This window comes from Odontesthes bonariensis, chromosome 4 (assembly GCF_027942865.1).
Source record: "Odontesthes bonariensis isolate fOdoBon6 chromosome 4, fOdoBon6.hap1, whole genome shotgun sequence".
In the NCBI taxonomy this organism is placed as follows: domain Eukaryota; kingdom Metazoa; phylum Chordata; class Actinopteri; order Atheriniformes; family Atherinopsidae; genus Odontesthes; species Odontesthes bonariensis.
The window spans coordinates 3,849,454-3,874,114 of record NC_134509.1 but is presented as its reverse complement, the minus strand read 5'-3'; the positions used below and the strand labels follow the sequence as shown (position 1 = coordinate 3,874,114).

The following is a 24,661-nucleotide window of genomic DNA, read 5'->3' as shown; positions in this document are numbered from 1 at the left end:
TAGAAAAGGTCCAATTTTTATTTTTTTGAGATGATTGCTTGGTTTTAAAGTAAGTTACAAAAGTACAAAAACTTGTTTCCAAGCTGTTATGTCAGAAAATAGAAAAATGCACTTTTTTTAAAACTCTGCTTCTGTCTTTTGGCTTAATGCCACATCTTGTTTGAGATAGTATTTACTATCTTCTTATTTTCAGCTGGTAGAGGCAGGGTTAACTCTACTACTTTGTATTACTGAAGGTTAGTTGCAATTAAAAATATATATTTCATATATACAGTTTGAACATACGAACCAAAGCTGGTGGAGTAACATTCATCTACACAGCTTTGGTGTTATCTGCCATCTGATCTCAAAACGTCACCTCTGCTGCTTTAGCTAAACAGGGTATTTTTGAGTTGGCTCATCCTCAAATTGTTACTTGGAGCTCTTTTCAACGGCAGTATTAAAAAATATTAAAGATTTAACGAATGTTTAATGGACATTTTAATACAACCTTTTTTATTTCAATACAATAACATGCTTAAGACGAACAGCACAGTGGTCTAAAAAGCAAAGAAGTTTAGTGTGTGATGAGCAGTCAGAGCAGCTCAGCAGCCCAGTTTGCTCTTCACTGGGCTTTATAGGATGAGTTCAGTTTACAGTATAAAAAAACAACTGTTTTGCTGACATAAAGAAACCAGAGCAGACAAATCCAGTAAAGATAAACTGAGCACAGTGCAATGTAGTATGTTCGTGTCTTTTTAGAATCATTTGTCATCTTAGAACCCGCTTCTCAGCTGCAGAGTGAGGTTCCACTCGCACTGTAACAGTGTAAAGAAACGTCTCCGTCGTGGTGTCCGATCACCAGCCTGTCTGGCCCCCCCCATCTGGCCAGCTGCCAGTCCTCGCCCTCAGGCGCCTCCACCAGCTTTGAGGCCCCCGGCTGCCCGAGCTCCCACACACACGCGCAGCCACTCTGACTCAGGCCCAGGACGCTGGAGCGGTTCACGTCGGCTTCACACAGCCTGCGGAGAACAAAAGAAGCTGCGATCACACAGATGTTTTCACAGGAGCCTCGCCCCCCCGTCGGCCTGCATCTCACCTGCCCCACCAGGCTGTGGGCGGGTACAGCCGAGCAGCCAGGACGGATTTCCCACTCAGAGGGTTGACGCCGACCAAGGAGAAAAAGGCCGTTTTTGTCTCCTCTTCTGAAACGTCTTTCATTTTCCCGACCTTCTCCTCTTCCTCCAGGGAGCTTAGAAAGTGATGCTGCAGCAGGACCAACAACACTCCCTGTGCAGAAAAACACGCAGCAGCACGATCAGCCAGAGTGGCAGCAACACAATCAGCTTCTTCTTATGGCTGGCTCGGATACTCACACAGTAGGAGTATCCTCTGAGGCAGGCTGTGTGGGATAAACCATCCCCGAGCGGGACTCTGCACAGCAGCTGCCCCGTCTTCAAATTCCTGCGACAAACACAAAAATAAGTGTGCGGAAACAGCTGGAAACCGCAGCAGCTGCTGAGCGCAACACATGTCGGGAATATTCCAAGGTGACTCGAGTCATATTTCTCCTCAAAGAAAAACCGTGGAGACTTTATCTCGATAAGTTCAACATTTAAACCGGTTAAACAGTTTTCTTTGCCACCAGGAGAAAACAAAATCAAACTGTGAACTGTGTCTTTGGAGAGAATAAACCACGGTCACGTCAGCTGGTTTCAAACATGCAGCTCTTCTAAAACTAGGAACTAGGGCCGGGCAACGATTAAAATTTTTAATCTAATTAATCGCATGATTTCCCTGATTAATCACGATTAATCGCATTTGTACGCAGAATCCAAAAATGAATCCAAAAGTAGTGTATAGCTTTTAGCATTTAGTTTTATTTTAAATGTGCTGCCATATCAATGAAAGTGCCATAACATTTGTTGTGCAAACACACTTTTAACATCAGCATCTTTCTGTAGTTTTTATGTAGAAGCCTCGCTCCACTGTCTGTTTCCTTGAATGACTTGCTGCTATCAGTTGTGTGTTTTGCCTTTAAGTGATATTTTAGACTGGAACTACTACGCTGAGAAGACAATTCAACTTGGCAGTGTTTACAGATGACTTTGGTTCTGTCGACTCCGCCGTCTGGAAGAACTTTAAAATGGAAATGGCCGAGTAAAAGTTCCGTACCCTTCTCCATGTTTGGTGGATCCGCCGATTACTTTCTTTTCCTGTTCCACAGCAGACAGCAACAGACTTTTACAAAATAAAAGCCTGTGAGCAACAGACTTTTACAGAATAAAAGCCTGTGAGCAACAGACTTTTACAAAATAAAAGCCTGTGAGCAACAGACTTTTACAGTAATAAAATAAATAAAAAAAACTAATAATAATAATAATAATTTTTTTTAAAAACCTGCGTTAATGCGCAATAAAATATTTATCGGCGTTAAATAATTAACGAGTTAACTCGTTATTATCACGATAACTCGCCCAGCCCTACTAGGAACAGTTAGTTCTTCATCTGATTCCTTGGAAGAAAAAAATAATCTACTAAAAGGCAAAATTCAGCTTTCAGATGCTGCAAATGCAACTGGCTACACCAGTCTCCATTTTTCTTCTAGAGCCGCTCAAAAATGTTCCTCAGTTGGATTTCATGTACCTCTGTTTCTATGTTTCTACAGTCTTAACATTCAAACAAGGACACAAATGCAAAAAATGTCAAAAAAAGTAAAATGGTTCACTTCTCAAATAATGTATAATTTCTGCTGTCTGTTGAGATGAGTCATCCTCTGCCAGTAACTCTTACACCTCTGAAGATGCACACAACCAGAGGTGGGTAGTAACGAGTTACATTTACTTGAGTAAGTTTTTGAAAAAAATATACTTCTAGGAGTAGTTTTAAATCTCTATACGTTTTACTTTTCCTTGAGTAGATGTGTGCAGCAGAAACTGTCCTCTTACTCCGCTACATTAGGCTACAATGAGCTGGTTACTTTTCTTCTTACCTCTTTGGTATTCTACGCCTCATTATTTTTATCCCCCCGCGTACGCCTCATTTTAATGTTTTATTCTGACAGAGAGAGAGACTTCCGCCAAAGGCTCTACCACCTGACTGTGTTCCACCAATCAGACGCAGCCGTGCAGTCTGGTCACGTGACCGTACTCAATCTCAGCGGCGGGACGGGTTAGCTTTAGCATTAGCAGTCGTAGCAAACAAACAAAGAAACAGATGAAAAATGTCAGAACCAACGGTGGGAAATGAAGACGCAGACGAGGCCTCATACTGAAAGCATGTTTACCTTACAAAGAGTGAGAAACAGCAGCTACATTATGTGTCTTCTGTGTCAACCAAAACAAACGCACATTTCAGCAGAAACTCAGCATCTAACTTGAGGAAACATGTAGCGCTAAGTTTCCTAAACTCGTTTTTCCCCCCATGGATAGGTGAATGTTTGTTTTTTAGGTTACATATGGGTTACATATGTTTTAAACATTTCCTAAGTCTCTTTTATTCTTTATTGAAGTTCTTGAATTTACCTGGATTATTTTAATTTAAGCTATTTTGTAATTAATTAATTAATTTTAATTTATTTTATCAATTGGATGAACTCTAATTGGCCTAAAGATGATTATTTAGTATTTTTGTCTGTCTGATTGAATGCTTGTGTTAACAAATAAATCAGACGTTACTCAACAGTTACTCAGTACTTGAGTAGTTTTGTCACCAAGCAATTTTTTACTCTTACTCAAGTAATTATTTGGATCACTTCTTTTTGCTTTTACTTGAGTCTTATTATTCTGAAGTAACAGTACTTTTACTTGAGTACACTTTTTGGCTGCTCTACCCACCTCTGCCACAACACATGAGCAGAAAAGTGTAGCAGCCAGAAGCAAAACCTCAACACAAAATAGGCCAAGGTTGATATTTGATGCCAGGTGACCAACATGGCAATAAGTTAAACCTGATCTCACTTACCAGATGAAGATTTGTCCACCTTCATCTGTACCAATCAGAGCGTCAGGAAGTCCTTCCACAGGCGCGAGGGCCCCGACACAAACACCAGGAGACACGAGAGGCCGAGCCGTGGGGGAGCTGAAAGGAAGAAGCGAGACACTGAAGCATCTGTGGATCTGGGTAGTGAGACACTGAAACATCTGTGGATCTGGGTAGTGAGACACTGAAGCATCTGTGGATCTGGGTAGTGAGACACTGAAACATCTGTGGATGTGGGTAGTGAGACACTGAAGCATCTGTGGATCTGGGTAGTGAGACACTGAAGCATCTGTGGATCTGGGTAGTGAGACACTGAAACATCTGTGGATCTGGGTAGCGAGACACTGAAACATCTGTGGATCTGGGTAGTGAGACACTGAAACATCTGTGGATCCGGGTAGTGAGACACTGAAACATCTGTGGATCTGGGTAGCGAGACACTGAAACATCTGTGGATCTGGGTAGTGAGACACTGAAACATCTGTGGATCCGGGTAGTGAGACACTAAACATTTGTGGATCTGGGTAGTGAGACACTGAAGCATCTGTGGATCTGGGTAGTGAGACACTGAAACATCTGTGGATCTGGGTAGCGAGACACTGAAACATCTGTGGATCTGGGTAGTGAGACACTGAAACATCTGTGGATCCGGGTAGTGAGACACTAAACATTTGTGGATCTGGGTAGTGAGACACTGAAACATCTGTGGATCCGGGTAGTGAGACACTAAACATTTGTGGATCTGGGTAGTGAGACAAGACACGAGAGGGTAAAAACATACCGCCTTACCTACTGCCGTCTGACAACGGAAACACCTGCAGGGTGGAACCTGAGGCTGAGTGGGAGGAGGTAACCACTCTGGACTCCGAGATCCCCACAGCTGCCTGGATGACTCCGTCACACACCAGCGTCTGCATGAGGCTGGAGCACGACAGCACTCTGTAAACAATAACAACACACATGAAAACACAATCCAGCTTGTCACCGTGGCGTATGAGGCAAAGGTTTTCTTTGCCTCATACGCCTGCAGCATCACAAGTGACACATCCAGTCAAAGCCTGATCCCTGATTACGTCTTATTACCGAGCAGCGGAAACGTTAGCAGCTCGTTTCTGTGGGGAACTCAATGGACAAACTTAGAAAGGTAGATTTAATTTAAACTCAAAGATGTCCCTCTTTTTGCACAATCCCACCCAAAATGTTCAAATGCAGGGCAGATCTCTTACCTCACTTCTCTGATTTCCAGCTGACCTAAAGTCACGCACATTAGCCCGGCAGCACCTGGGACAGGAAACACGTTGATCACAGGCTGCAAACACAAAAACAAGCCAATAAGACCGTAGCATTTCCATTTCTCTCAATTACTGCGTCGGACACAAACAAAGTCTGTATTTCATCTTTTAAGTGAATTTCACCGAACATATAAACCTTTAAACGGCCGCCGGTCCCGTTGAAGTATCACGGTAATATAACCGATAAACTGATTGTTTGGAGCAAAAAAAAAGGGTAAACGTGTCAGTTATTTCAGCCCCGTCGCAGCATGCGTTACTCTCCCTGCCAGACGTGGAGTGACACCTTTCAAAATTGATATAAATTAGGGCCGGGCAACGATTAAAATGTTTAATCTAATTAATCACATGATTTCCCTGCATTTGTACACAAAATCCAAAAATGAATCCAAAAGTAGTGTATAGCTTTTAGCATTTAGCTTTATTTTAAATGTGCTGCCATATGAATGAAAGTGCCATAACATTTGTTGTGCAAACACACTTTTAACATCAGCATCTTTCTGTAGTTTTTATGTAGAAGCCTCGCTCCACTGTCTGTTTCCTTGAATGACTTGCTGCTATCAGTTGTGTGTTTTGCCTTTAAGTGATATTTTAGACTGGAACTACTACGCTGAGAAGACAATTCAACTTGGCAGTGTTTACAGATGACTTTGGTTCTGTCGACTCCGCCGTCTGGAAGAACTTTAAAATGAAAATGGCCGAGTAAAAGTTCCGTACCCTTCTCCATGTTTGGTGGATCCGCCGATTACTTTCTTTTCCGGTTCCACAGCAGACAGCAACAGACTTTTACAAAATAAAAGCCTGTAAGCAATAGACTTTTACAAAATAAAATAAATAACTCGCCTCACTGAACGTCCAGGTGTGTCTTAAACTCCAATCAGACGCTGAAGTCTGAGTCCAAAGGCACACGGCCCACTTTCCTGCTGCTGCTACACACAAACCGCCCGAGGACCCACGAAGGCAGCACACATCCACCAGAGCTCCTCCTGCTGCAGCCTGAAAAACACACACAGTCACACACAGAGACCAACACTCTGCACATGTGCAACACTTCACTCAGCATCTCCATCCTGAATACCTTCAGCGTGTGTGTGCGCCTCAGCATTTGTTTCTCCGCCACCTGCCCGGCTGAGCTCTGGAGCCGGCGGCTGGACGGAGTCGGGCAGGTCGCCGGCTCAACTTCTTGACATTGATCGCTTAAGGCTGGCGGCTCGCACGAAGCCCGAGCCTGACCGGACAGCGAGAGAGGAGGCAGGCTGGGGGGGAAGTGGGTGGAGGATGCGCAGGGAGAAAGAGCCGGAGGAGAACGAGCCTGAGTGGATGGGCTGTGAGGGGGAGGCAGGGCGAGAGAAGGGGCAGAGGGGGAGGAGTGTGGGAGGAGCGGGGTGAGTCCTAAGGAGGGCAGCATCGGGCTGGAGGTTGGCGCCGATGAGGGCAGGCGTGGCGTTATGAAGGGGCAGGGAGCTGGAGCCAGAGGAGAACTCAACACCAGCTGTGAGGGCTGAGCTTCTTTCAGTCGGTCTGAATATTCTACATTCACAGGAAACTCCGGTGGACATTCTGTGTCATCACAGGCTTTTAAAGCAGAAGGCTCCTCTGGTTTTTCATCAGAGGAAAGAGTCAGAGCGACGGCTCCGTTTTCTACAGACCTCTCATTCTTTAAAGAATGGACCACACCACCACTCTCGGTTTGATTAGTAGAGGCAGTCCGCTCTGCTTTATGCTCATCTGAGTGTCTGGTGACATGTGTCACATGTCCTCTGTCTGCACAGTTCTGCTGACGCTCTGGTTTGGAAACACAGACAGATGTGCTGCTCTGGTTGTGACTGCGCGGAGCCACAGTTTCTTTATGTTTAACGTCTTCCGTTATCGCTTCTACCACAGAAACAGATTCAGTCTCTCTGTGGAGGTTTTCAGCTCGCTGCTCTTCTTCAGTTTCTGGAACGTTTTTTTCACACGGCACCTCGGTTAAGGACTCGCTAATCTTTGCAGACAGGTTCTGTTGATCTTCTTCGTTTGGACGGGGGGACTTTGAGATGGTAGGCGTGTAGCTGAGCGGGAAATGACGAGGCGCCAGCCGCTCACTGCTGCCGTAGTTTGGGTGAGAGCGCAGCAGGCTGCCGCGCGTGTTGCCAGACGGCGTCGAAAAATGCTCAAGCCCTGATTCCACGATGGCCTGGCGGAGCTTGTGCAGCTTCAGGGAGGCGAACTGCTCGTCTGGGAGATGAAAATCTTGTTGCACGTCCAAACACATCAGGTTGTTGCCCAGGAAGCCAGAAAACATGGAGGGGGGAGGATGTAGAGATGTTTGAGCTGGTGAAGAGGAGGGCAAGAGGAGATTTGGCCAGCTTGATGAGTCTGTAGCCAACAAGTGGGGAAAGAAAAAAAAGAGGTTAGATTATGTTAAGTGGCAAAGAATTTATTGAGAAACGCATTATTAACCAGTATGATCCAACTTAGAGGATGTGACTTTATGGAAAAATTGTCAGCTGATCATCTGCTGCTGGATCATCTGGAGATTTTACTGTTTTGTGTGAAATTGTAACGCCAGTCTGTTTCAGAAAGCCCGTCCATTTGTATAAAATCAGGACGTTTCACCAAAGCTCGTGAAAGCATGAAGATATCGACCTGAAATGTCGACCCCACCGTCACAAGTGCATTCGAGCTACGCTGCAGGGGGAGCAACAAATGCGGCACGATAATACGTCAAGCCTGACCAGATTCAGTTTAAAGTCATTTAAAGTGTGGCTCACACAAATCTAAATTTCAAACATTTTGCCATCTCAATAAATAAAAAAATTTAAAAAAATTAATAAAAAAAATCACCTGAGTCTTAAAGAGCTGAAGTTTTTGGAGCACATCCACTGATTGGTGACAAATGTTTATATCACTGCAACCTACGGATGATCATTTTTTGATGTCATTTCCCATTTCTCACTCATTCTGCTAAATCAGTTAACATAAATCTGGTTTCTAATTGAAACCAGAAACTACATTTTTAACCAGAGAAACAGACCTCAGTTTTACACATGAGAAGACCACTTTTATCTTATTTGATTTTGTTGTATTTTATTGCTTTCACTGTTCTTTAATTGTTTTTACTTATTCTTCTCTTTATTTATTACCTGCTGTAAAGCACTTTGGTACATCGTAAGGATTGTTTGTAAAGGGCTGTAGAAATAAAGTACATTTACATTTACAATTACATATATGTGTTGTTTTTTATATCCATGTAGTTCACAAGCTCCAAAAATGAAGCTCCCATATCAAAGTAACTTACACACACGCTCCTTAAAGTGATACTCCGGAGTAGATTCAACCTGGGGTCATTTGAACCGTGATATCCAGCCAAGTAGCCCACCCGCAGTTTTTTCGATATTGGCTGAACATCAGCTGAGTTACTAAGTTATCCCGAATAGCTTAGTACAAGGGTTAATGGACCCTGGCAGTATCTCCAAAATTACCACACTAAAATCACATGCCATGACACCAAACTTCTACAGTAGTACAAATATGGTCTGTACTCACCAAACGATGCATTTGGAAGTTTGAAAATAGTCCAGGAGTTTATTATTATCAACACAAGCCTGATAGCTTCTCTGCAGCTAAAGCTGCGTCGACGTCACTTCAGGGAGCTGGGAGCTTCAAAGTAAGATGAGGGTTGATCTACTACTGTAGACAACAAAGTATATGCTATATTCTACATGTTTTTTTATGATTTTTTATGTTGTAGAGTTGTGAAATTATTTTATCAATGGAGAAATTGAGCAGCCTTGCTTTGTTGTCTACAGTAGCAGATCAACCCTCATCTTACTTTGAAGCTCCCAGCTCCCTGAAGTGACGTCGACGCAGCTTTAGCAGCAGAGAAGCTATCAGGCTTGTGTTGATAATAATAAACTCCTGGACTATGTACAAACTTCCAAATGCATCGTTTTGTGAGTACAGACCATATTTGTACTACTGTAGAAGTTTGGTGTCATGGCATGTGATTTTAGTGTGGTAATTTTGGAGATACGGACCAGGATCCATTAACCCTTGTATGAAGCTATTCGGGATAACTCAGTAACTCAGCTGATGTTCAGCCAATATCGAAAAAACTGCGGGTGGGCTACTTGGCTGGATATCACGGTTCAAATGACCCCAGGTTGAATCTACTCCGGAGTATCACTTTAAGTCTTACCTCTGCTCAGCTGGATGGGTTTGTCAGCTTTGATGCTGCTCTTTAGAAAGACCGGATAGACCTTCTCCAGACGTTCAGAGAGAGAACTCGACGGATCTCCCTTAACTCCAGAGAAAGGCTGAGAAGCAGTGAGGTGGATGGACACAGGCCGGGTTTCCTCTGGTTCTAAAACAGTTTCATGTGGACTGAGGCGGGGGTTTGCTCCACCGTCCTTATGGAGCAACTGGGAGAAGGACGATGGGGCGCCGGTGGTTTGGATATCTCCTGAGGTTCGGGTTCTCCCTCTGCCCCTGCCTCTCCTCCTCCTTCCTCTTGGGGGATGAGCAGTGGCGACCACAGGTAACGAACGAGCGTCCCTCTGACAGGCTGCGATGGGATTTGAAATCTCACTGGAGCTCTGACTGAGGCTGGCAGACGCACTGGGAGCCGGCACATGGGACGGGTTAGGAGAATCTGAAGATGTGGATGCAGCTGTGGGAGAGGAGAAATCTGTCTGAGTGTGCTGATCTGAGCGTTCACCGGTCAGCGTCTGCCTGTTCGGTGCTCTGCCGCGACCCCGACTCCTGCGGTGCCGCCCAACGCTCAGCTGGGAGAGTATGACAGCCTGCAGGTCGGGCTGGCTGTGGGAAAATGTCATACGTCTTGTGGTTCGAACATAGTACTCTGCTGGGAATAGCAGTCCCTCCACTAATGTACAGGAGTCCAGGAAGTTCACAGCTTTTCCACATTCACTCCCCCCATTACTTTCCTCTTTTTTTTCCACAGCCTTGTGGTGATTTCCGCCACTTTCTCCTGTCGGGGTTGCTTTTTGCTCAGTGGTTTCAACAGTTTCTGTCTTTGTACATGCCGGGGTCTCTCCTTGTCCTCTGCTGCTGGCACCATCTTCACTTCTCTCCATCTCTGTTCCATGCTGTGGGACATTTTGTCTCTTTTCTCCAGTGGTTAAAGCCAGTTTGCAAGATTTCCCTTCAACTTCAGTCTCTTTTTCCCTTTGCTGTTGGAGTCTTTGCTGGCCCCTTCCCTCCATAGGTCCCGCTTCACCGTGTCCTTGTGTGTTCCAGTGTGTAAGCAGCAGAGACTCGGCAGAAGAAAATAGCTCTTCACTCTCATCCATAACATCTGCTCCCTTTGACTCGACTGTTCCTTCCTCCTCTTCTTCTGTTGTGGCATTTTCCAGCCGTTCACCCTGTTTGCCGTTTTCTTTCCCCCAGCAGGCCTCGGCTCCCCTCTTCTCCCAGCGCAGGCGGCTGCGTCGCGACCGGAGGCGCAGGGCAGGGCTGGGTCTGTGAGCCAGCCTGTCATGGCTGTGTGCATCTGGGGTTTGTGGGAAAGCAGCATCAGAGGGGAGTATGAACCTGATCACCTGGCTCCTCCTGGACGCATCCGAATCTACTGGACCGGGTCAAACATGAGATTATCTGTGAACTGCATCTTGTATTTCTCAGTTCTAATATAATCTATATGACAAAGCGCTTCCTGTGACCGTAATCGTGATCAAGGGCTGAGTGCATGGTTTCTTTGTAACTTTAGGCGTTAAAGGGACAGTTCGCCTCTTCTGACATGAAGCTGTATGACATCCCATATCAGCAACATCATTTCTGAACATCTTCTTACCCCCTGCTGCATCCTGTGAGCAGAGTTCCAGCCTCGTTTTGGTGTTGATGAAGGTAGTCCGGCTAGTTGGCTGGGGTTTAAAAAATAAAGTGTTTTGCTTCTCAAAACAATATGCGTTCAACAGAGTAATACATTTGCATCACAAAATCATTCTCCAGGAAAAAGTCAGACCTCTCAATCGCTTGGCCCTATTTTCTCTCCCTTCGTATCACTGCCTGCTGCCGCCTGCCGACAACCGCACCTGTTACAGTGTTTGCTGCTCGGTTTGCACAGCAGGCAGTGATATGAAGGGAGAGAAAATAGGGCCAAGCGATTGTGAGGTCTGACTTTTTCCTGGAGAACCATTTTATGATGCAAATGTATTACTCTTTTGAACGCATATTGTTTTGAGAAGCAAAACGGTTTATTTTGTAAACCCCAGCCAACTAGCCGGACTACCTTCATCAACACCAAAACGAGGCTGGAACTCTGCTCACAGGACGCAGCAGGGGGTAAGAACATGTTCAGAAATGATGTTGCTGATATGGGATGTCATACAGCTTCATGTAAAAAGAGGCGAACTGTCCCTTTAACACTGGAGTTACAGTATTCAATTTACGAGAGATTTATTTAGATTAAGGTCAAATTACCTTCAGTGTGCCCCTGCACAGTGCACAGTGTGCCTTTGACTGTGGCATCGCTGCTGTTGGATACCGAAGAGGGGTCGACACAAGGATCCGGCGTAACCCCTGGGTCTCTCTGGTCCAGCTGGTTCTGCTGGGAGATCCTACTTCTGACATGCTTCCTCACAGCTTCTACACGCTCAGCACGCTGTTTTATATTGGGACACGTGCATGACACAAAACTACAGCCACATTTTCCTTTTCAAAGTGCTGGGAAATGGTAAATATCTCACCTGGAGTCTCTGGGCTGTCTTAAGATACTCCCTTTGCAACTGTGCCAACTTCCTGCGAAGCTGCGAGGGGGACAACATGAATGTCAGAGGATGCACAACAAGGATGGTAGAAGTCACGTGTAAAAGTAAATCACCTTCTCCTTGTCATCACAGTGTAGTGTAGTCCTCAACTGCTCATCACAGGGAATAATATCGCCCACATTTGTGTCCATACTTCTCAGTCAGCACCCCCCACACCTGACACACAACAGACCACTTTTACACGTAACCTCTGCGTTTATCCGCCACACAGCATGTAAGCTAAAACAACATGTAAGCTAGCACAACATTAGCATTTAGAACGTAGCGCGCTAACGTCCAATAAACAGTTTGAACGTAACGTTACAGCAACAACCAAAAGCGACACTTAAATATATATGTACAGGAAGACGAATATAGAATGATAAACGTGTCCCTTGCCTTTCACTTCATGTCCATAAACCTTCAGGGCAGACATGAAGTTGCAACATGTTCATCACAGTTTGTTTTTGTGTTCGATGAGCCGGGGATCGATTCACCTCTAACTTCCCGCGACTCGAACAGGCAGCAGCAATGGAAACCCGATGGCTCGATTAGTGGGAAGAATATTTTTCGACTATTGACACGATAACAAAAGCACGCTGGCAAGTTTCATATGACTTTCAGCATCGTATGGCTCTGCTATTAATATGTATCGAGACGTTTCGAGGCGATATTACCTGTAAAAACCGTCAGACAAACAGACAAACTATTCACATCCGATTCGCGAATTAAAGGGATGGGCATTCTGAATACCAAAAATGGAGTGAAATGGCCCCGTTCTACATTTTCACAAATCCCAAACAAGGTTTTAATTAATCTATAGCCTCTTTAGAATAATTATATCCAGATTTGAGCAGTCTAAGTTATGTAGTTTCCATACAGGACCTTGTTTAGGGTGATCAGAATGCAAAAAAAGCAGTAAAATGGCCCTATTTTGCATTTTTACAAATCAGAAAAAGGTTTCACAAATCCCAGACAAGGTTTTAATGAATCTATAGCCTCTTTAAAATAATTCCATCCAGATTTGAGCAGTCTAACTATTGTAGTTTCCACACAGGACCTAGTTTAGGGTGATCAGAATGCAAAAAATGCAGTGAAATGGCCCTTTATGCCCATCCCTTTAATTCGCGAATCGGAGGCTGGCGAATCGGATGCCAACTTCAGCGTCATCCAACTATTCAATGCAAAGGAATTACTGATACCATATATTGGTTGTAACAATATTCCAGATGGTATTGCATTACTGCTTGCGAGCACATATGATAAGTGTAATAAAGACATTTTGATAATTATGAACTGTTCAATTTAGTTACATGGTGGGTAGCCCTTTAACTAGCCGTCCACCAGAGAGGACACAAATTAAAAGTGGATCACCTTTGGGAAGAATTATTCAAGAAAATTCATAAAGAAAAGGCTTACAAACCTTTTTCACAGCACAGTTAATTTATTTTCCATTTAGACACAAACATTTCTCCACTTGAAGTCCAAAGCAAAACGTTATAATTTTTCAAAGGTGCAGTTATAGAAGGGTGCCCTTCTATAACTGCACCAGAACACACCACGCAAAATACAAAACAAAGTTGACATTTCACAGAACAGATGTTTGGAAAAAAAAGGTATTTCACTAAAACCAAATGAAATGTTTCATTCAATAAAACATCAATGTTTTTGAGAAACAAGTTTTTTTTTAAAAACATTGCTTTCTGGAGCAGTTCTGTTTTGCTGCTGTGCTTTCTGAAAATGTCCTTGTGTTTTCTTTCTTGTTGTCTTTCATCCAGTATTTTCACATTTAGCATCGATGGGCGTAACTTAACCATTAGGAATTTAGTTGTTTCATTATCGTAACGGTAGATTTCTTTTTCTTCCTTAGACCTGAGCAGGAGTCATCGTCACGACCGTCATACACAGCCTCATTTGCTGAAAAGCTACTTGATCTCTAAAGTAGTTTAATTATAAATTACAACCTCTGATGTCACAATAGTTGCTCAGACACACTCACAGTATTTTTAAATACATAATTAGGTTATAAATAACAGTGTGGATCTACATTTCTGAATCATATATAGTTTAACAAGTCTTGGACTGATAATGATGATGTAATCAACTGGTTTTTCCGATATGTTGTCTCATAATTGCAGACCCTACTCATTTGGCACTCTGGGTAGGTTAACAAATCTTAAAATAAGGTAGTATTTATACCCAATTGGACTTCTAAGATCTATCTACACATTCAACTACAATGCCATACAAAGGAGAGGGTTTACAGCAGGAAGTCTGGCAAGTAATTCGACAATCTCTTTGAAGCTGTTCACATTAAATTTGTTGATATTTCTTGATTTGTGTCAGGGTGGCTTTTGCAGCATGACATAGGGCAATGTATGTTTTACGATCCTCTGAAAACCAGGGCAGTGTGTCGTCCACACACTCACATTTTATCGAAACATTTTGTTTTTTTTAGTTTGGGGAAATTGTCCTGCTTCTTAGACATCCGCAGGTGAGATACTTCATGGCGCTCATGCTGACGTGCATCAGAGGACCCATGTTAAAGAGCATGTGGTAGAAAGCGTGGACAGACAGGCCTCCGGTTTCATCGGCATATTTCAACGCAACAATTGGCGTGTACAGCGGGTTGGTGAGATTACGGAAACGTGGGCTGCTTGCTTCGATCACTTTCTTGGTGCACTGCAAAGGGAATTAAGGACACACAGAAAAAAAATCAGAGTTTGCCGTCAGACTTAAAGAGAAGTGATCGGCGATGTGGTGAGTGAGCACATGTGATCTTACTCTGGCTATGTCATCAGGTGTTTGTCCCAGGGCCTCGAAAATGTCAACAGAAGAAGGGAGATAGACATTCTTGAAGTAATGCACTGTGTCAGCATCAGTTCCCGGATACTCCTTCTGTTTCACATCCTGAATCATCTTTGCTTCAAATTCTGTGTGCACTGGACCCGGCTCGATCATTGACAGTCTGCAGAGAGTGACGTACACCAGGGGGGGGGAAGAGACCATGGTAAATGGAAGTTTTCCATACTCAAAATCACCCCCGGTAGTTTTGAAATAACAACTTCAGTAAGTGACATACAGTACTGTGCAAAAGTTTTGAGCCATTCCTCATTTCTTCATAGATTGCCTGTTGTCTGTTTTGTGCAGACACGATGTCGGTCCTTCCCATGACTTTGGTTCCTTTTATATGTTTGAATTAGGGCTGGGCGAGTTAACTCGTTATTATCGCGTTAACTTGTTAATTGTTTAACGTCGATAAATATTTTATCGCGCATTATAGCATGTTTTTTTTTGGGGGGGGGGGGCTTTTGTGCTTTTAATGGATAGGAAAGTTCAGAGAGAGGGGGAACAACATGCAGCACGGGGCCGTCCGATGCGGGACTCGAACCGGGGCCAGCTGCAGCGAGGACTATAGCGTCTGTACATGGGGCGCCTGCTCAACTACGCCACAGACCACCCCTGTTTTATTATTTATTTTATTTTGTAAAAGTCTGCTGCTCACAGGCTTTTATTTTGTAAAAGTCTGTTGCTCATAGGCTTTTATTTTGTAAAAGTCTGCTGCTGTCTGCTGCGGAACCGGAAAAGAAAGTAATCGGCGGATCCACCAAACATGGAGAAGGGTACGGAACTTTTACTCGGCCATTTTCATGTTAAAATTCTTCCAGACGGCGGAGTCGACAGAACCAAAGTCATCTGTAAACACTGCCAAGTTGAATTGTCTTCTCAGCGTAGTAGTTCCAGTCTAAAATATCACTTAAAGGCAAAACACACAACTGATAGCAGCAAGTCATTCAAGGAAACAGACAGTGGAGCGAGGCTTCTACATAAAAACTACAGAAAGATGCTGATGTTAAAAGTGTGTTTGCACAACAAATGTTATGGCACTTTCATTCATATGGCAGCACATTTAAAATAAAACTAAATGCTAAAAGCTATACACTACTTTTGGATTCATTTTTGGATTCTGCGTACAAATGCGATCAATCAGGGAAATCATGTGATTAATTAGATTAAAAATTTTAATCGTTGCCCAGCCCTAGTTTGAATGATTCATAGGGTAAAATGGCTTAACAAACCTTCCAATGACAATGGTCAGGGATCAGGACTGGACCAAAAATGATACAAAGAAAACTTTGAAAGACCTTCAAGAAGCCAGGAGAACTGTTTCTTAAGACAACTTCAAAATATGAAAAGAAAGCCTCCTCAGAAGAAAAATATAAATAAATAAGGGGTGACTCAGGACTTAAACACAATACTGTCAATACTTCTCAAAACTCTTCTGAATTGAAAAAAAAAGACGATTTCTTTTAACTAAATTCAAAGATTTATGTCAACATTTGACGACTTTCACTTAAAAGAGAAAATATTCAACATTATGTTGTTGTCCTGCTCATCTGTTGGTTGGTCAGTCATCTTTTTTGACCCCGCTTGAAGTATTTCTATAACTTTTCTATTCCGGCAGCTGTTGCAGATGGTCATGTTGCTCAAAAGCCAACATCTGTTAGTTTGTAACATTTTGATGTGTTTTCTGAAGTGTGTCAGCAGTGAGAAACCATCACAGGTTCAGGCAGGTTGGTCATAAAGTGACAAAGAAACATTCTGACAATTCTGAAAATAACACATGGTGCGATAATTTACAGGATATAATTACTCAATCGTCTAAGGCTTTCTTTTCCTGTTGGTTCACAAGCTTTTATGCAAAGATTTTGCTCTCACATAGTCATAAAAATGCCCTTGTTTGCCTTTGCTTGTTCATGCAGAACAACCAGAGGCAGCATTTTGTACTCTTCTGTATTTTAACAGATAGTGTGTGAAGACTACCAAACACACATTGTAATACATTATGGCAGTGAAGATAAATGAAAAGTACACTGTAAAGCAGGAGATATAGAAGATGTCTTTTTAAATGAAAGACCATCTGCACATAGAGCTCAAGTCAGATCAAATTAAGATGCTTTAAAAGCACGATGAGCTGCCAGTATAATTGAAGACTTTGGAAAGTGAATTAATTCAGCTCCGCCCATGAAAAGATCAAATGAGGCCAAATCTTTTGGAAGAATGTAAATGTAAATGTACTTTATTTATACAGCCCTTTACAGATAATCCTTACGATGTACCAAAGTGCTTTACAGTAGTTAATAAATAAAGAGAAGAATAAGTACATTACATTACATTACATTACGGTCATTTTGCAGACGCTTTTAACCAAAGCGACTTACAATAAGTGCGTTCAACAAGTAAAAACAAATAAAAAAATATAGCTGCAAGCAGCGATGGGGGGGTCTAGCAGAATGGCACAATAGGGAAGGCTTCGGCTGCTCAGGAAGGCGTCATGAGTCCATGCACCAAGTTTGGCATCGATACATCAATGGATCGCAGAGATACGGCCTAATGTCCTGTTTGCGCGTCGGCGTAGAGTTTGATTGGCTGCCACGGGCAAATGGGAGCGAAATGAAAAAATCCACATGATAACCTTTGTGCGGCTTGGTCTGAAGATTCTATGTGCCAAGTCCCGTGGAGATCGGACAATCTGCGTGACCTTAAATGCTTTTTGATGAAATTCAAAATAGCGGAAAATCTAATATGGCGCAAATGACGTCATGAGTTGCGTTGACCTCGTCTGCATCCATTGATTCCAACGGTACCTCATTTGTGAAATTTGGACCAAGGCGTCCAAAGATATGAGCAAAAATGCATTTTTGCTACATATAGCGCCCCCTAAAGGCCAAACGTCACAAAACTTATTGGGCCTCTTAAAGATGTGGTCATGAGTCTGTGTTAGAAGTTTGACGTCATAACACCAAACGGTTGCCGAGATATGGCCTCAGTTCCGGTTTGGCGGCGTCGCCACCGAGTTTGATTGGCTTTTATGGAAAAACGGAAGCGAAATTCAAAATTCCACATGATAATCTTTGTGTGGCTTGGTCTGAAGAGTCTATGTGCCAAGTCCCGTGAAAATCGGACAATCTGTGTGACCTGAAATGCTTTTTGAAGGTTATTGATAAAATTCAAAATGGCGGAAAATCTAATTTGGTGGAAAATGATGTCATAGGGAGTCCAAAGTTATGCAGCTGAATGCACTTAAAACTTTGACGCGTTGGTGGCGCTAGAGAGTACACTGTTGGGGCAAGAAAATTCTTGACATTGACTTTGGCACTGTGCTGAATACGTGTGCAAAATTCCACAACTTTTTACCATAGCGTTCATGGGGCTACCATAGACTTTGCAGCAGAAACGGATCAATAATAATAGGAAAAGCTACGAACACAATGGGTGCCTTCGCAGCTTCGCTGCTAGGCCCCCAACAATAAAAGAACAGTGAAAGCAATAAAATACAACAAAATCGAATAAGATAAAATAAGATAAAAGTGTCATCATACTACTGGGTATTAAAGCCATCCTAAATAAGTAGGTTTTTAGCCTGGATCTGAAGAGGCCTAGGTCAGAAATAAGACGCAGCTGGACGGGGGGCTTATTCCAGAGCCTGGGGGCAGCTTTGGGAAAAGGCTCACTCACCCCAGGGTTTGTATTCTGACCTGGCACTTCCAGCAGTAACTGATCTGTTGACCTCAGAGCTCTGCCAGGACTGTTAAAAGCTCAGATAAATACGATGGGGCGAGGCCGTTTAGAGATTTCGAATGGAGTTTCTGGAACCTTCAAAAATAGGTTTTCAATCAATTTCCTGTGAATAAGTCGCCCATTTCTGTGTCACCGCTTCGTTAATGTTGATGGTAATAGCAATGAGGGTACTCACATGACATTAAACTTCAAAAGTTGCACGGCCAAACTCTCACAAAAGCCCTCCATGGCGAACTTGGAGGCTGCGTAGACGTCATTAAACACCACCCCTGGAGAGAAGCAGAATCTGGTTTGTGGAGACCCTTAAGAGGTACTTAGCCTCTTCATCCATCCATGCTTTCATTTGTCCATCATCCACTCACCCATCCATCAGACTAAAGATGACAAACCTGTCATCTCTGCAGCATTTAGCGCCACACATCCCGCTTCCCCCACTTCTAACAGCTGTTTCTGCTCACCTTGCAGTCCCATTACACTGCTGACAACGATGATGTGACCTCCTCTCCTTTTCTTCATGTCGGGCATCACTTCCTTGATCATGCGGATCACCCCGAAAAAATTGGTCTCAAAAATTTTCTTCATCTCTTCGATGGGGATGCTCTCCAACGGACCCACCAGGCCGATACCTGCGTTGTTGACTGAAAACAGAGGGCAGGGGTGTGGTCAACAATGCTTCTGACATGTTTCAGTAATCCAAGACACAGCTTGATAAAAATGTATTTTTCTGGCTTACTAAGAACATCCACGTGCCGGTCTTTGATGCCATTGATGCATTGTTTGACAGACTCGTCATTGCAGACGTCCAGGACAGCGAGAGAGAGAGTTTTCCCGTACGCATCCCCGGCAGCTTCCACCAGCTTGTCTTTGCGTTTCAGATCGCGCATCGTCGCTATGACTGTGGACAGTTGGGCGACAAGGGGAAACAGTCAAAGATCTGAGGGCTTTGTTAGAGATGGCAAAACATGCAGCGTAGCATCTCCACCAGGCCTGTAAAAAGTAGAGTGGGATGGGAAGGCACGAAGACAAACTGTGTTTTTTTTCCTACAAATTGAAGGTTGTTGTACAAAAAGTGTTTCAACACCAAGTAAATCATCCAGTTTTTATTCTCCTCTCTTCAGTACGCAGTCATGCTCCCTCTTTCTCCACAGACAGCTTCGATGTGTGAGTTTGTGAATGGATTTAAAGGTGGGGTAGGGGTTCTTTTTCTGGAGCATTTTTTTACATATTGCTTGAAATACTCTTCACACCCCCATTGCAACCAATTAATTAAAAGTTTTGACACAAAAATGAAAAGTTTTAGTGGCCTCTAGAACATAAAATCTAGGAAAAACACTATCCAATCATACTGAACGGACCGTTAACGATGATTGGATTCTGATGCGTCTATAAAACTGCAATCTGCTCCTCCCTCCCCCTCCTTCCCCCTGTGCGCATACCCTGCTCCGTGAACGAATTACGCGCCCAGAAGCTTGGCAGGAAGCTAAACTAGAGCCAGCTTGGCTAGCACCTAGCATTATTAAACGTATAGTTAGCATATACTAAATACTAAATACGGCAACGATCGATGCTTGCTGTCAGAACAGCGCTCGTGCACCTTCGTGCTCGTGCACGTTCATGTACTCTAGAGGCGTGGCTTCGGGGGGAAAGTGAAGAAAAGGGTTGGGACTTTTTACCTGTGTATTTTCAAAATGCTGCTTCGCTGGACTCAAAATCCAGGATCTCCTACCCTACCTTTAAGTCCAGAACTACCCCCTGCTGCTGGAAGAAAATGCTTAGGCATGATTAGATCTATCTATCTATCTATCTATCTATCTATCTATCTATCTATCTATCTATCTATCTATCTATCTATCTATCTATCTATCTATCTATCTATCTATCTATCTATCTATCTATCTATTCTAGGAATAACTGAAGCAACAAACATAGGTGTGAATACTGACAAACCTATAAAAACACCAAAGGAAGGCATTCTCACATACTTTCCATCCATTTCCTTACCTAAATCTGGGTGTATTCTTTGACCTGAAATCACTTTTTGAAATCTTGTGCCAAAGATAGAAAGCAAGGCAAAGATAAACCTTAAGAAGCTCTCTGTGGTCATTAGCGGCCCTGTTACAGCAACCACTTTACACACTGGCATTAGCCTTAGCCGTTATGCTCACGTGGTGCTCACATCTCTCCCAGAATAGTCCTGCCCGGCCTGTGATCCACAATCGAGCTCTACGAGCCAGGCAATAATTAGCCTAAGGTTTAGGCTGTGGTGCTGTTTTTAACTATTGTCTACTATCTTAGGAGCCAGAAGGCCACATTGGGATCAGAGGGATAATTGTACAGGGCTTACAGATAGGTATAGTGAGCTTGGAGCTTTCCTTTACGCCAGACATCTTTAATTCAGACCGTAGTGATTGCGAGGCACCAAAGGCTCTGATCTCAATTAACACTGACCTCCTTCGCCTGGGCTTAAAAAAAACGATCACTTACCATGTTCAAAAGTATGCTGTAAATGATCGTACAGCAATGTATACGGTCACTTAAAAATCCATTCAAATAAGCAGAAAACAGTGGCATGGTGTTCATGGGGTGAGCTGTGATGCAAAGTTTGTTTTAAAAGTAATTTACTGGTTACTTTTTTGTGAAGGAGCCAGATTCCTATGCGATTTGTGAGATAATGGTAACCTTTTGTGGCCAAATCAATTCAAATCAAATTTCCAATAAAGACATTGGGCCAGCCAGTGTCCTATACTGGTAGTTTTGTGTGCGTTTTAGGTGTGATGACAGTCAACAATGGAAGCTTGTGTTCACTGGCTGGTACCATGAGGGTCTCAGGACTTTGATAGACAGAGGCTTCCTCCAATGACCCACTGTTTTCTTTTTTATTCTGTTTCTGTGGAGGACTTCTCAGACTGTTCATTAAGAAAACTGTCCGGTTAACACTGACACATTTTTTAAATACGTATTGCCCTTTAAGCAGGAAATCTTAAATTTGATTCTTTATTGATTCTAAAGCAGTGAAGTTATTGCTCTCCTATCAAACTGTGCATTGTATATATAATGCAGACAGATAATGTGTGCTTTGACTCTGTTGTCGAGGAAGATTTGGTCGTTCGTGTAACAGATTGACAGAAACACTGACTTAATTTCCTTGAGGCAAAAAGTGACAGAAACCTGATTAAGTGACTGCAGCGTTATCTTAAATAAGTCTAATTTATTGGCAGTGAGAACTAATTAAGTGAAGTTTGGAGTTAGTTTGTTTAATTCTTTCGAGGTTGATATATAAAAAAAAGATACATATGTTTATCTTTAGTAGTTCCCTTTCCCTGAGAAAGGCTCGAGTCTTATAAGCGACATAACAATTACACAGATATGAAACAGTTAATGCCATCAGCCATGTTAGCACAGCAACTTTTTGGCAGCTTGTAACACGGCAGGTTGTGGATTTAACCTGAAAGACATTTCCAGTGGAAGCTCTGCTTTTGAATGAATAATTCTTTACAAAGTCCACTGGGACCTTTGACCTCAATGTGTGGATTGGGAAAAAAATACATTATAGGAAGTGTTGCTTTTAGGTGTGATTATTTTATGGAGCTTTGAAATGTAAACATGCATCTTCACTGATGGCAGAATTCAGCCCACTGTTGTGCATCAGATGCTTTTAAACCGAGAGTTTTACGCAATGATGTCCACCATAACTTATCATGTAACACTATTACATCCAGTCCTGCTGGGATCACTTTGAGTTAACAGAGAAGAGCATAGCAGAGGATAGAGATGCAGTTATTTTCACCAGTTCTTGTATTATCTTTGTAGAGTCTAGTTATCGGTTGTTTGCAGATTTCCCTCCCTAAATAAACCCATTTATACATATCACAGCGAGCAAACTGACAGAATTATTTATACTATCTATCATCCCACTGCAGTTACCGTGATAGCGCTGCTTCTCATCCTTGGCCAGCATCACGGCCATCCGGAGGCCGATCCCCGAGGAGCAGCCGGTGATCAGCACCACTTTCTGTCCGGGACCCGCCATGATTCCGCTGTTTGTTGGCAAACTGAGAGTCTTGCATAGAAGCAGCTCTGCAGGATGAGCGGGGATCTGAAGTGAGAGCCACTGTAAGAGGATAACACACAGAGCAAGTCACATGGACTGAGCGCACAGCCATAACGCAAACAAGATTGAGATTATCTAACGTGTCGCTCGGTCCTGTGGTGGGTTAGTAGGACTCAAAGTGGTGGAGAGTAAAACTATATCATCAGGTGCAAACGTGTCTATATCAGAAAATATAGCACGTCTTCTTCTTTACTTTTTAAAAAGCAAAACTGGGCCGAGCAGTGAAGAGTGGGAGAGAAATAAAAAAGAAGTGTCGTCGCCTGAGGTCTTTTAAAACGTGGATTTGGCTCCACCTAGTGGACAGTGTCATTATTGTTGATAGTTCAGAGGTCCAGGTTTCACGTTTCATTCCAAGACAGATTACAATACGACTCTGTAACACGTGAGCATAAGTCTTTATCATTTCTGACAGAGTCAGTCAGACAAGTCTTAATCATGACTTGCTGAAAATATTAAAAAACCGTCACTTGCGGTCATAAATCATCTCTGTGACTGTCTCACACACAAAAACTCAGACATTTCAACTGGAAATTGCAGCTGGAAGTCTAAGACAACCCTACCTGAAGCAAGAGGAAGGGACTTAGGAAATATGCCTGGAATCTTTGTTTCCCCCCTTCAGTCAGGATCTATGTGTGCCTGAAACCAACTGACTTTCGTAACCAAATCCGCACTATTACCAAAACATTAACCTCTAATAATCATCATGCATCACATTGAAATTATCTTTTTATTAGGGCCGGGCAACGATTAAAATGTTTAATCTAATTAATCACATGATTTCCCCGATTAATCACGATTAATAGCATTTGTACGCAGAATCCAAAAATGAATTCAAAAGTAGCGTATAGCTTTTAGCATTTAGCTTTATTTTAAATGTGCTGCCATATGAATGAAAGTGCCATAACATTTGTTGTGCAAACACACTTTTAACATCAGCATCTTTCTGTAGTTTTTATGTAGAAGCCTCGCTCCACTGTCTGTTTCCTTGAATGACTTGCTGCTATCAGTTGTGTGTTTTGCCTTTAAGTGATATTTTAGACTGGAACTACTACGCTGAGAAGACAATTCAACTTGGCAGAGTTTACAGATGACTTTGGTTCTGTCGACTCCGCCGTCTGGAAGAACTTTAAAATGAAAACGGCCGACTAAAAGTTCCGTACCCTTCTCCATGTTTGGTGGATCCGTTGATTACTTTCTTTTCCTGTTCCACAGCAGACAGCAACAGACTTTTACAAAATAAAAGCCTGTGAGCAGCAGACTTTTACAAAATAAAAGCCTGTGAGCAGCAGACTTTTACAATAATAAAAATTTAAAAAAAACCAAATAAAAAAACTGCGTTAAATAATTAGCGAGTTAACGCACCCAGCCCTACTTTTTATATTTGATCTTGCAACCTAGAATTAAGTGACAATAAGCTTAAAGTCTCCATAAGATCTCTTCTCTCCAGCACATTTAAAAGACACAGTCTGTGCATCTCTGCATTCGTAACTCTAATAATAAATAAAAAAAAGTTCAAAAACAATTTTAAAAGAAATTTCAAAAGAACAACTGGGATGATTTATGCAAAATGCTGCTGGAATGAGCCCCTAAAACTATACCAAGAGAAATGTTCCTCTTACTCGCATGAAGTTAAACTGAAAAGTAAAGCATTAGTCTGAATACCCTCTTCAAAAAGATCTCTTCTTTGCATAATATGCGATCCAAAAAGGGAACATCCTCTCCCACAGACTAAAAGAAATGATGGCTAAAGCAGGACATGTATGCATGTGTGCGCGACGTGCGTGTACAGAGCTCATTTTCTGCCAGCCTATAAACCTATGCTAAAAGCTCATAAAGAGTTTCTTAACCCCCCCCCCCCCCCCCCCCCCCCCCCCCGTGAAGAGTAAACCCGTGAAACAAGAAGTCGTGAGATCCAGTGCGCGCGTGGAGCATATGCGCGGGGTGGGCAAAGACAGACAGGCACTGGAATT

At 42.9% G+C, this 24,661-nt stretch overlaps 2 protein-coding genes across 3 annotated transcripts; both read right to left on the bottom strand.

Moving 5' to 3' along the window:
- Positions 1 to 2: 2 nt before the first annotated feature.
- Positions 3 to 12,485, bottom strand: palb2 (partner and localizer of BRCA2). Of its 2 annotated transcripts, none has more exons than XM_075462537.1 (13): positions 12,398 to 12,485; positions 12,073 to 12,175; positions 11,939 to 11,998; positions 11,673 to 11,853; positions 9,430 to 10,821; positions 6,328 to 7,607; positions 6,093 to 6,245; positions 5,187 to 5,269; positions 4,750 to 4,899; positions 3,943 to 4,059; positions 1,356 to 1,443; positions 1,079 to 1,269; positions 3 to 1,001 (listed from the first exon to the last, which is right to left on the bottom strand). In XM_075462537.1, exons 2-13 carry the CDS (start codon positions 12,148 to 12,150, stop codon positions 770 to 772), a joined length of 4,005 nt encoding a protein of 1,334 aa, XP_075318652.1. In that variant the 5' UTR covers positions 12,151 to 12,175; positions 12,398 to 12,485; the 3' UTR covers positions 3 to 769. The 2 variants fall into 2 exon arrangements, with proteins under 2 accessions (XP_075318652.1, XP_075318653.1); XM_075462538.1 differs by having other exon boundaries at positions 9,430 to 10,818.
- Positions 12,486 to 13,479: 994 nt separating this feature from the next.
- Positions 13,480 to 22,762, bottom strand: LOC142379192 (retinol dehydrogenase 8-like). Its single transcript, XM_075464330.1, has 6 exons — positions 22,505 to 22,762; positions 19,314 to 19,475; positions 19,039 to 19,218; positions 18,756 to 18,849; positions 14,783 to 14,966; positions 13,480 to 14,680 (listed from the first exon to the last, which is right to left on the bottom strand). Exons 1-6 carry the CDS (start codon positions 22,608 to 22,610, stop codon positions 14,453 to 14,455), a joined length of 954 nt encoding a protein of 317 aa, XP_075320445.1. The 5' UTR covers positions 22,611 to 22,762; the 3' UTR covers positions 13,480 to 14,452.
- Positions 22,763 to 24,661: the final 1,899 nt, after the last annotated feature.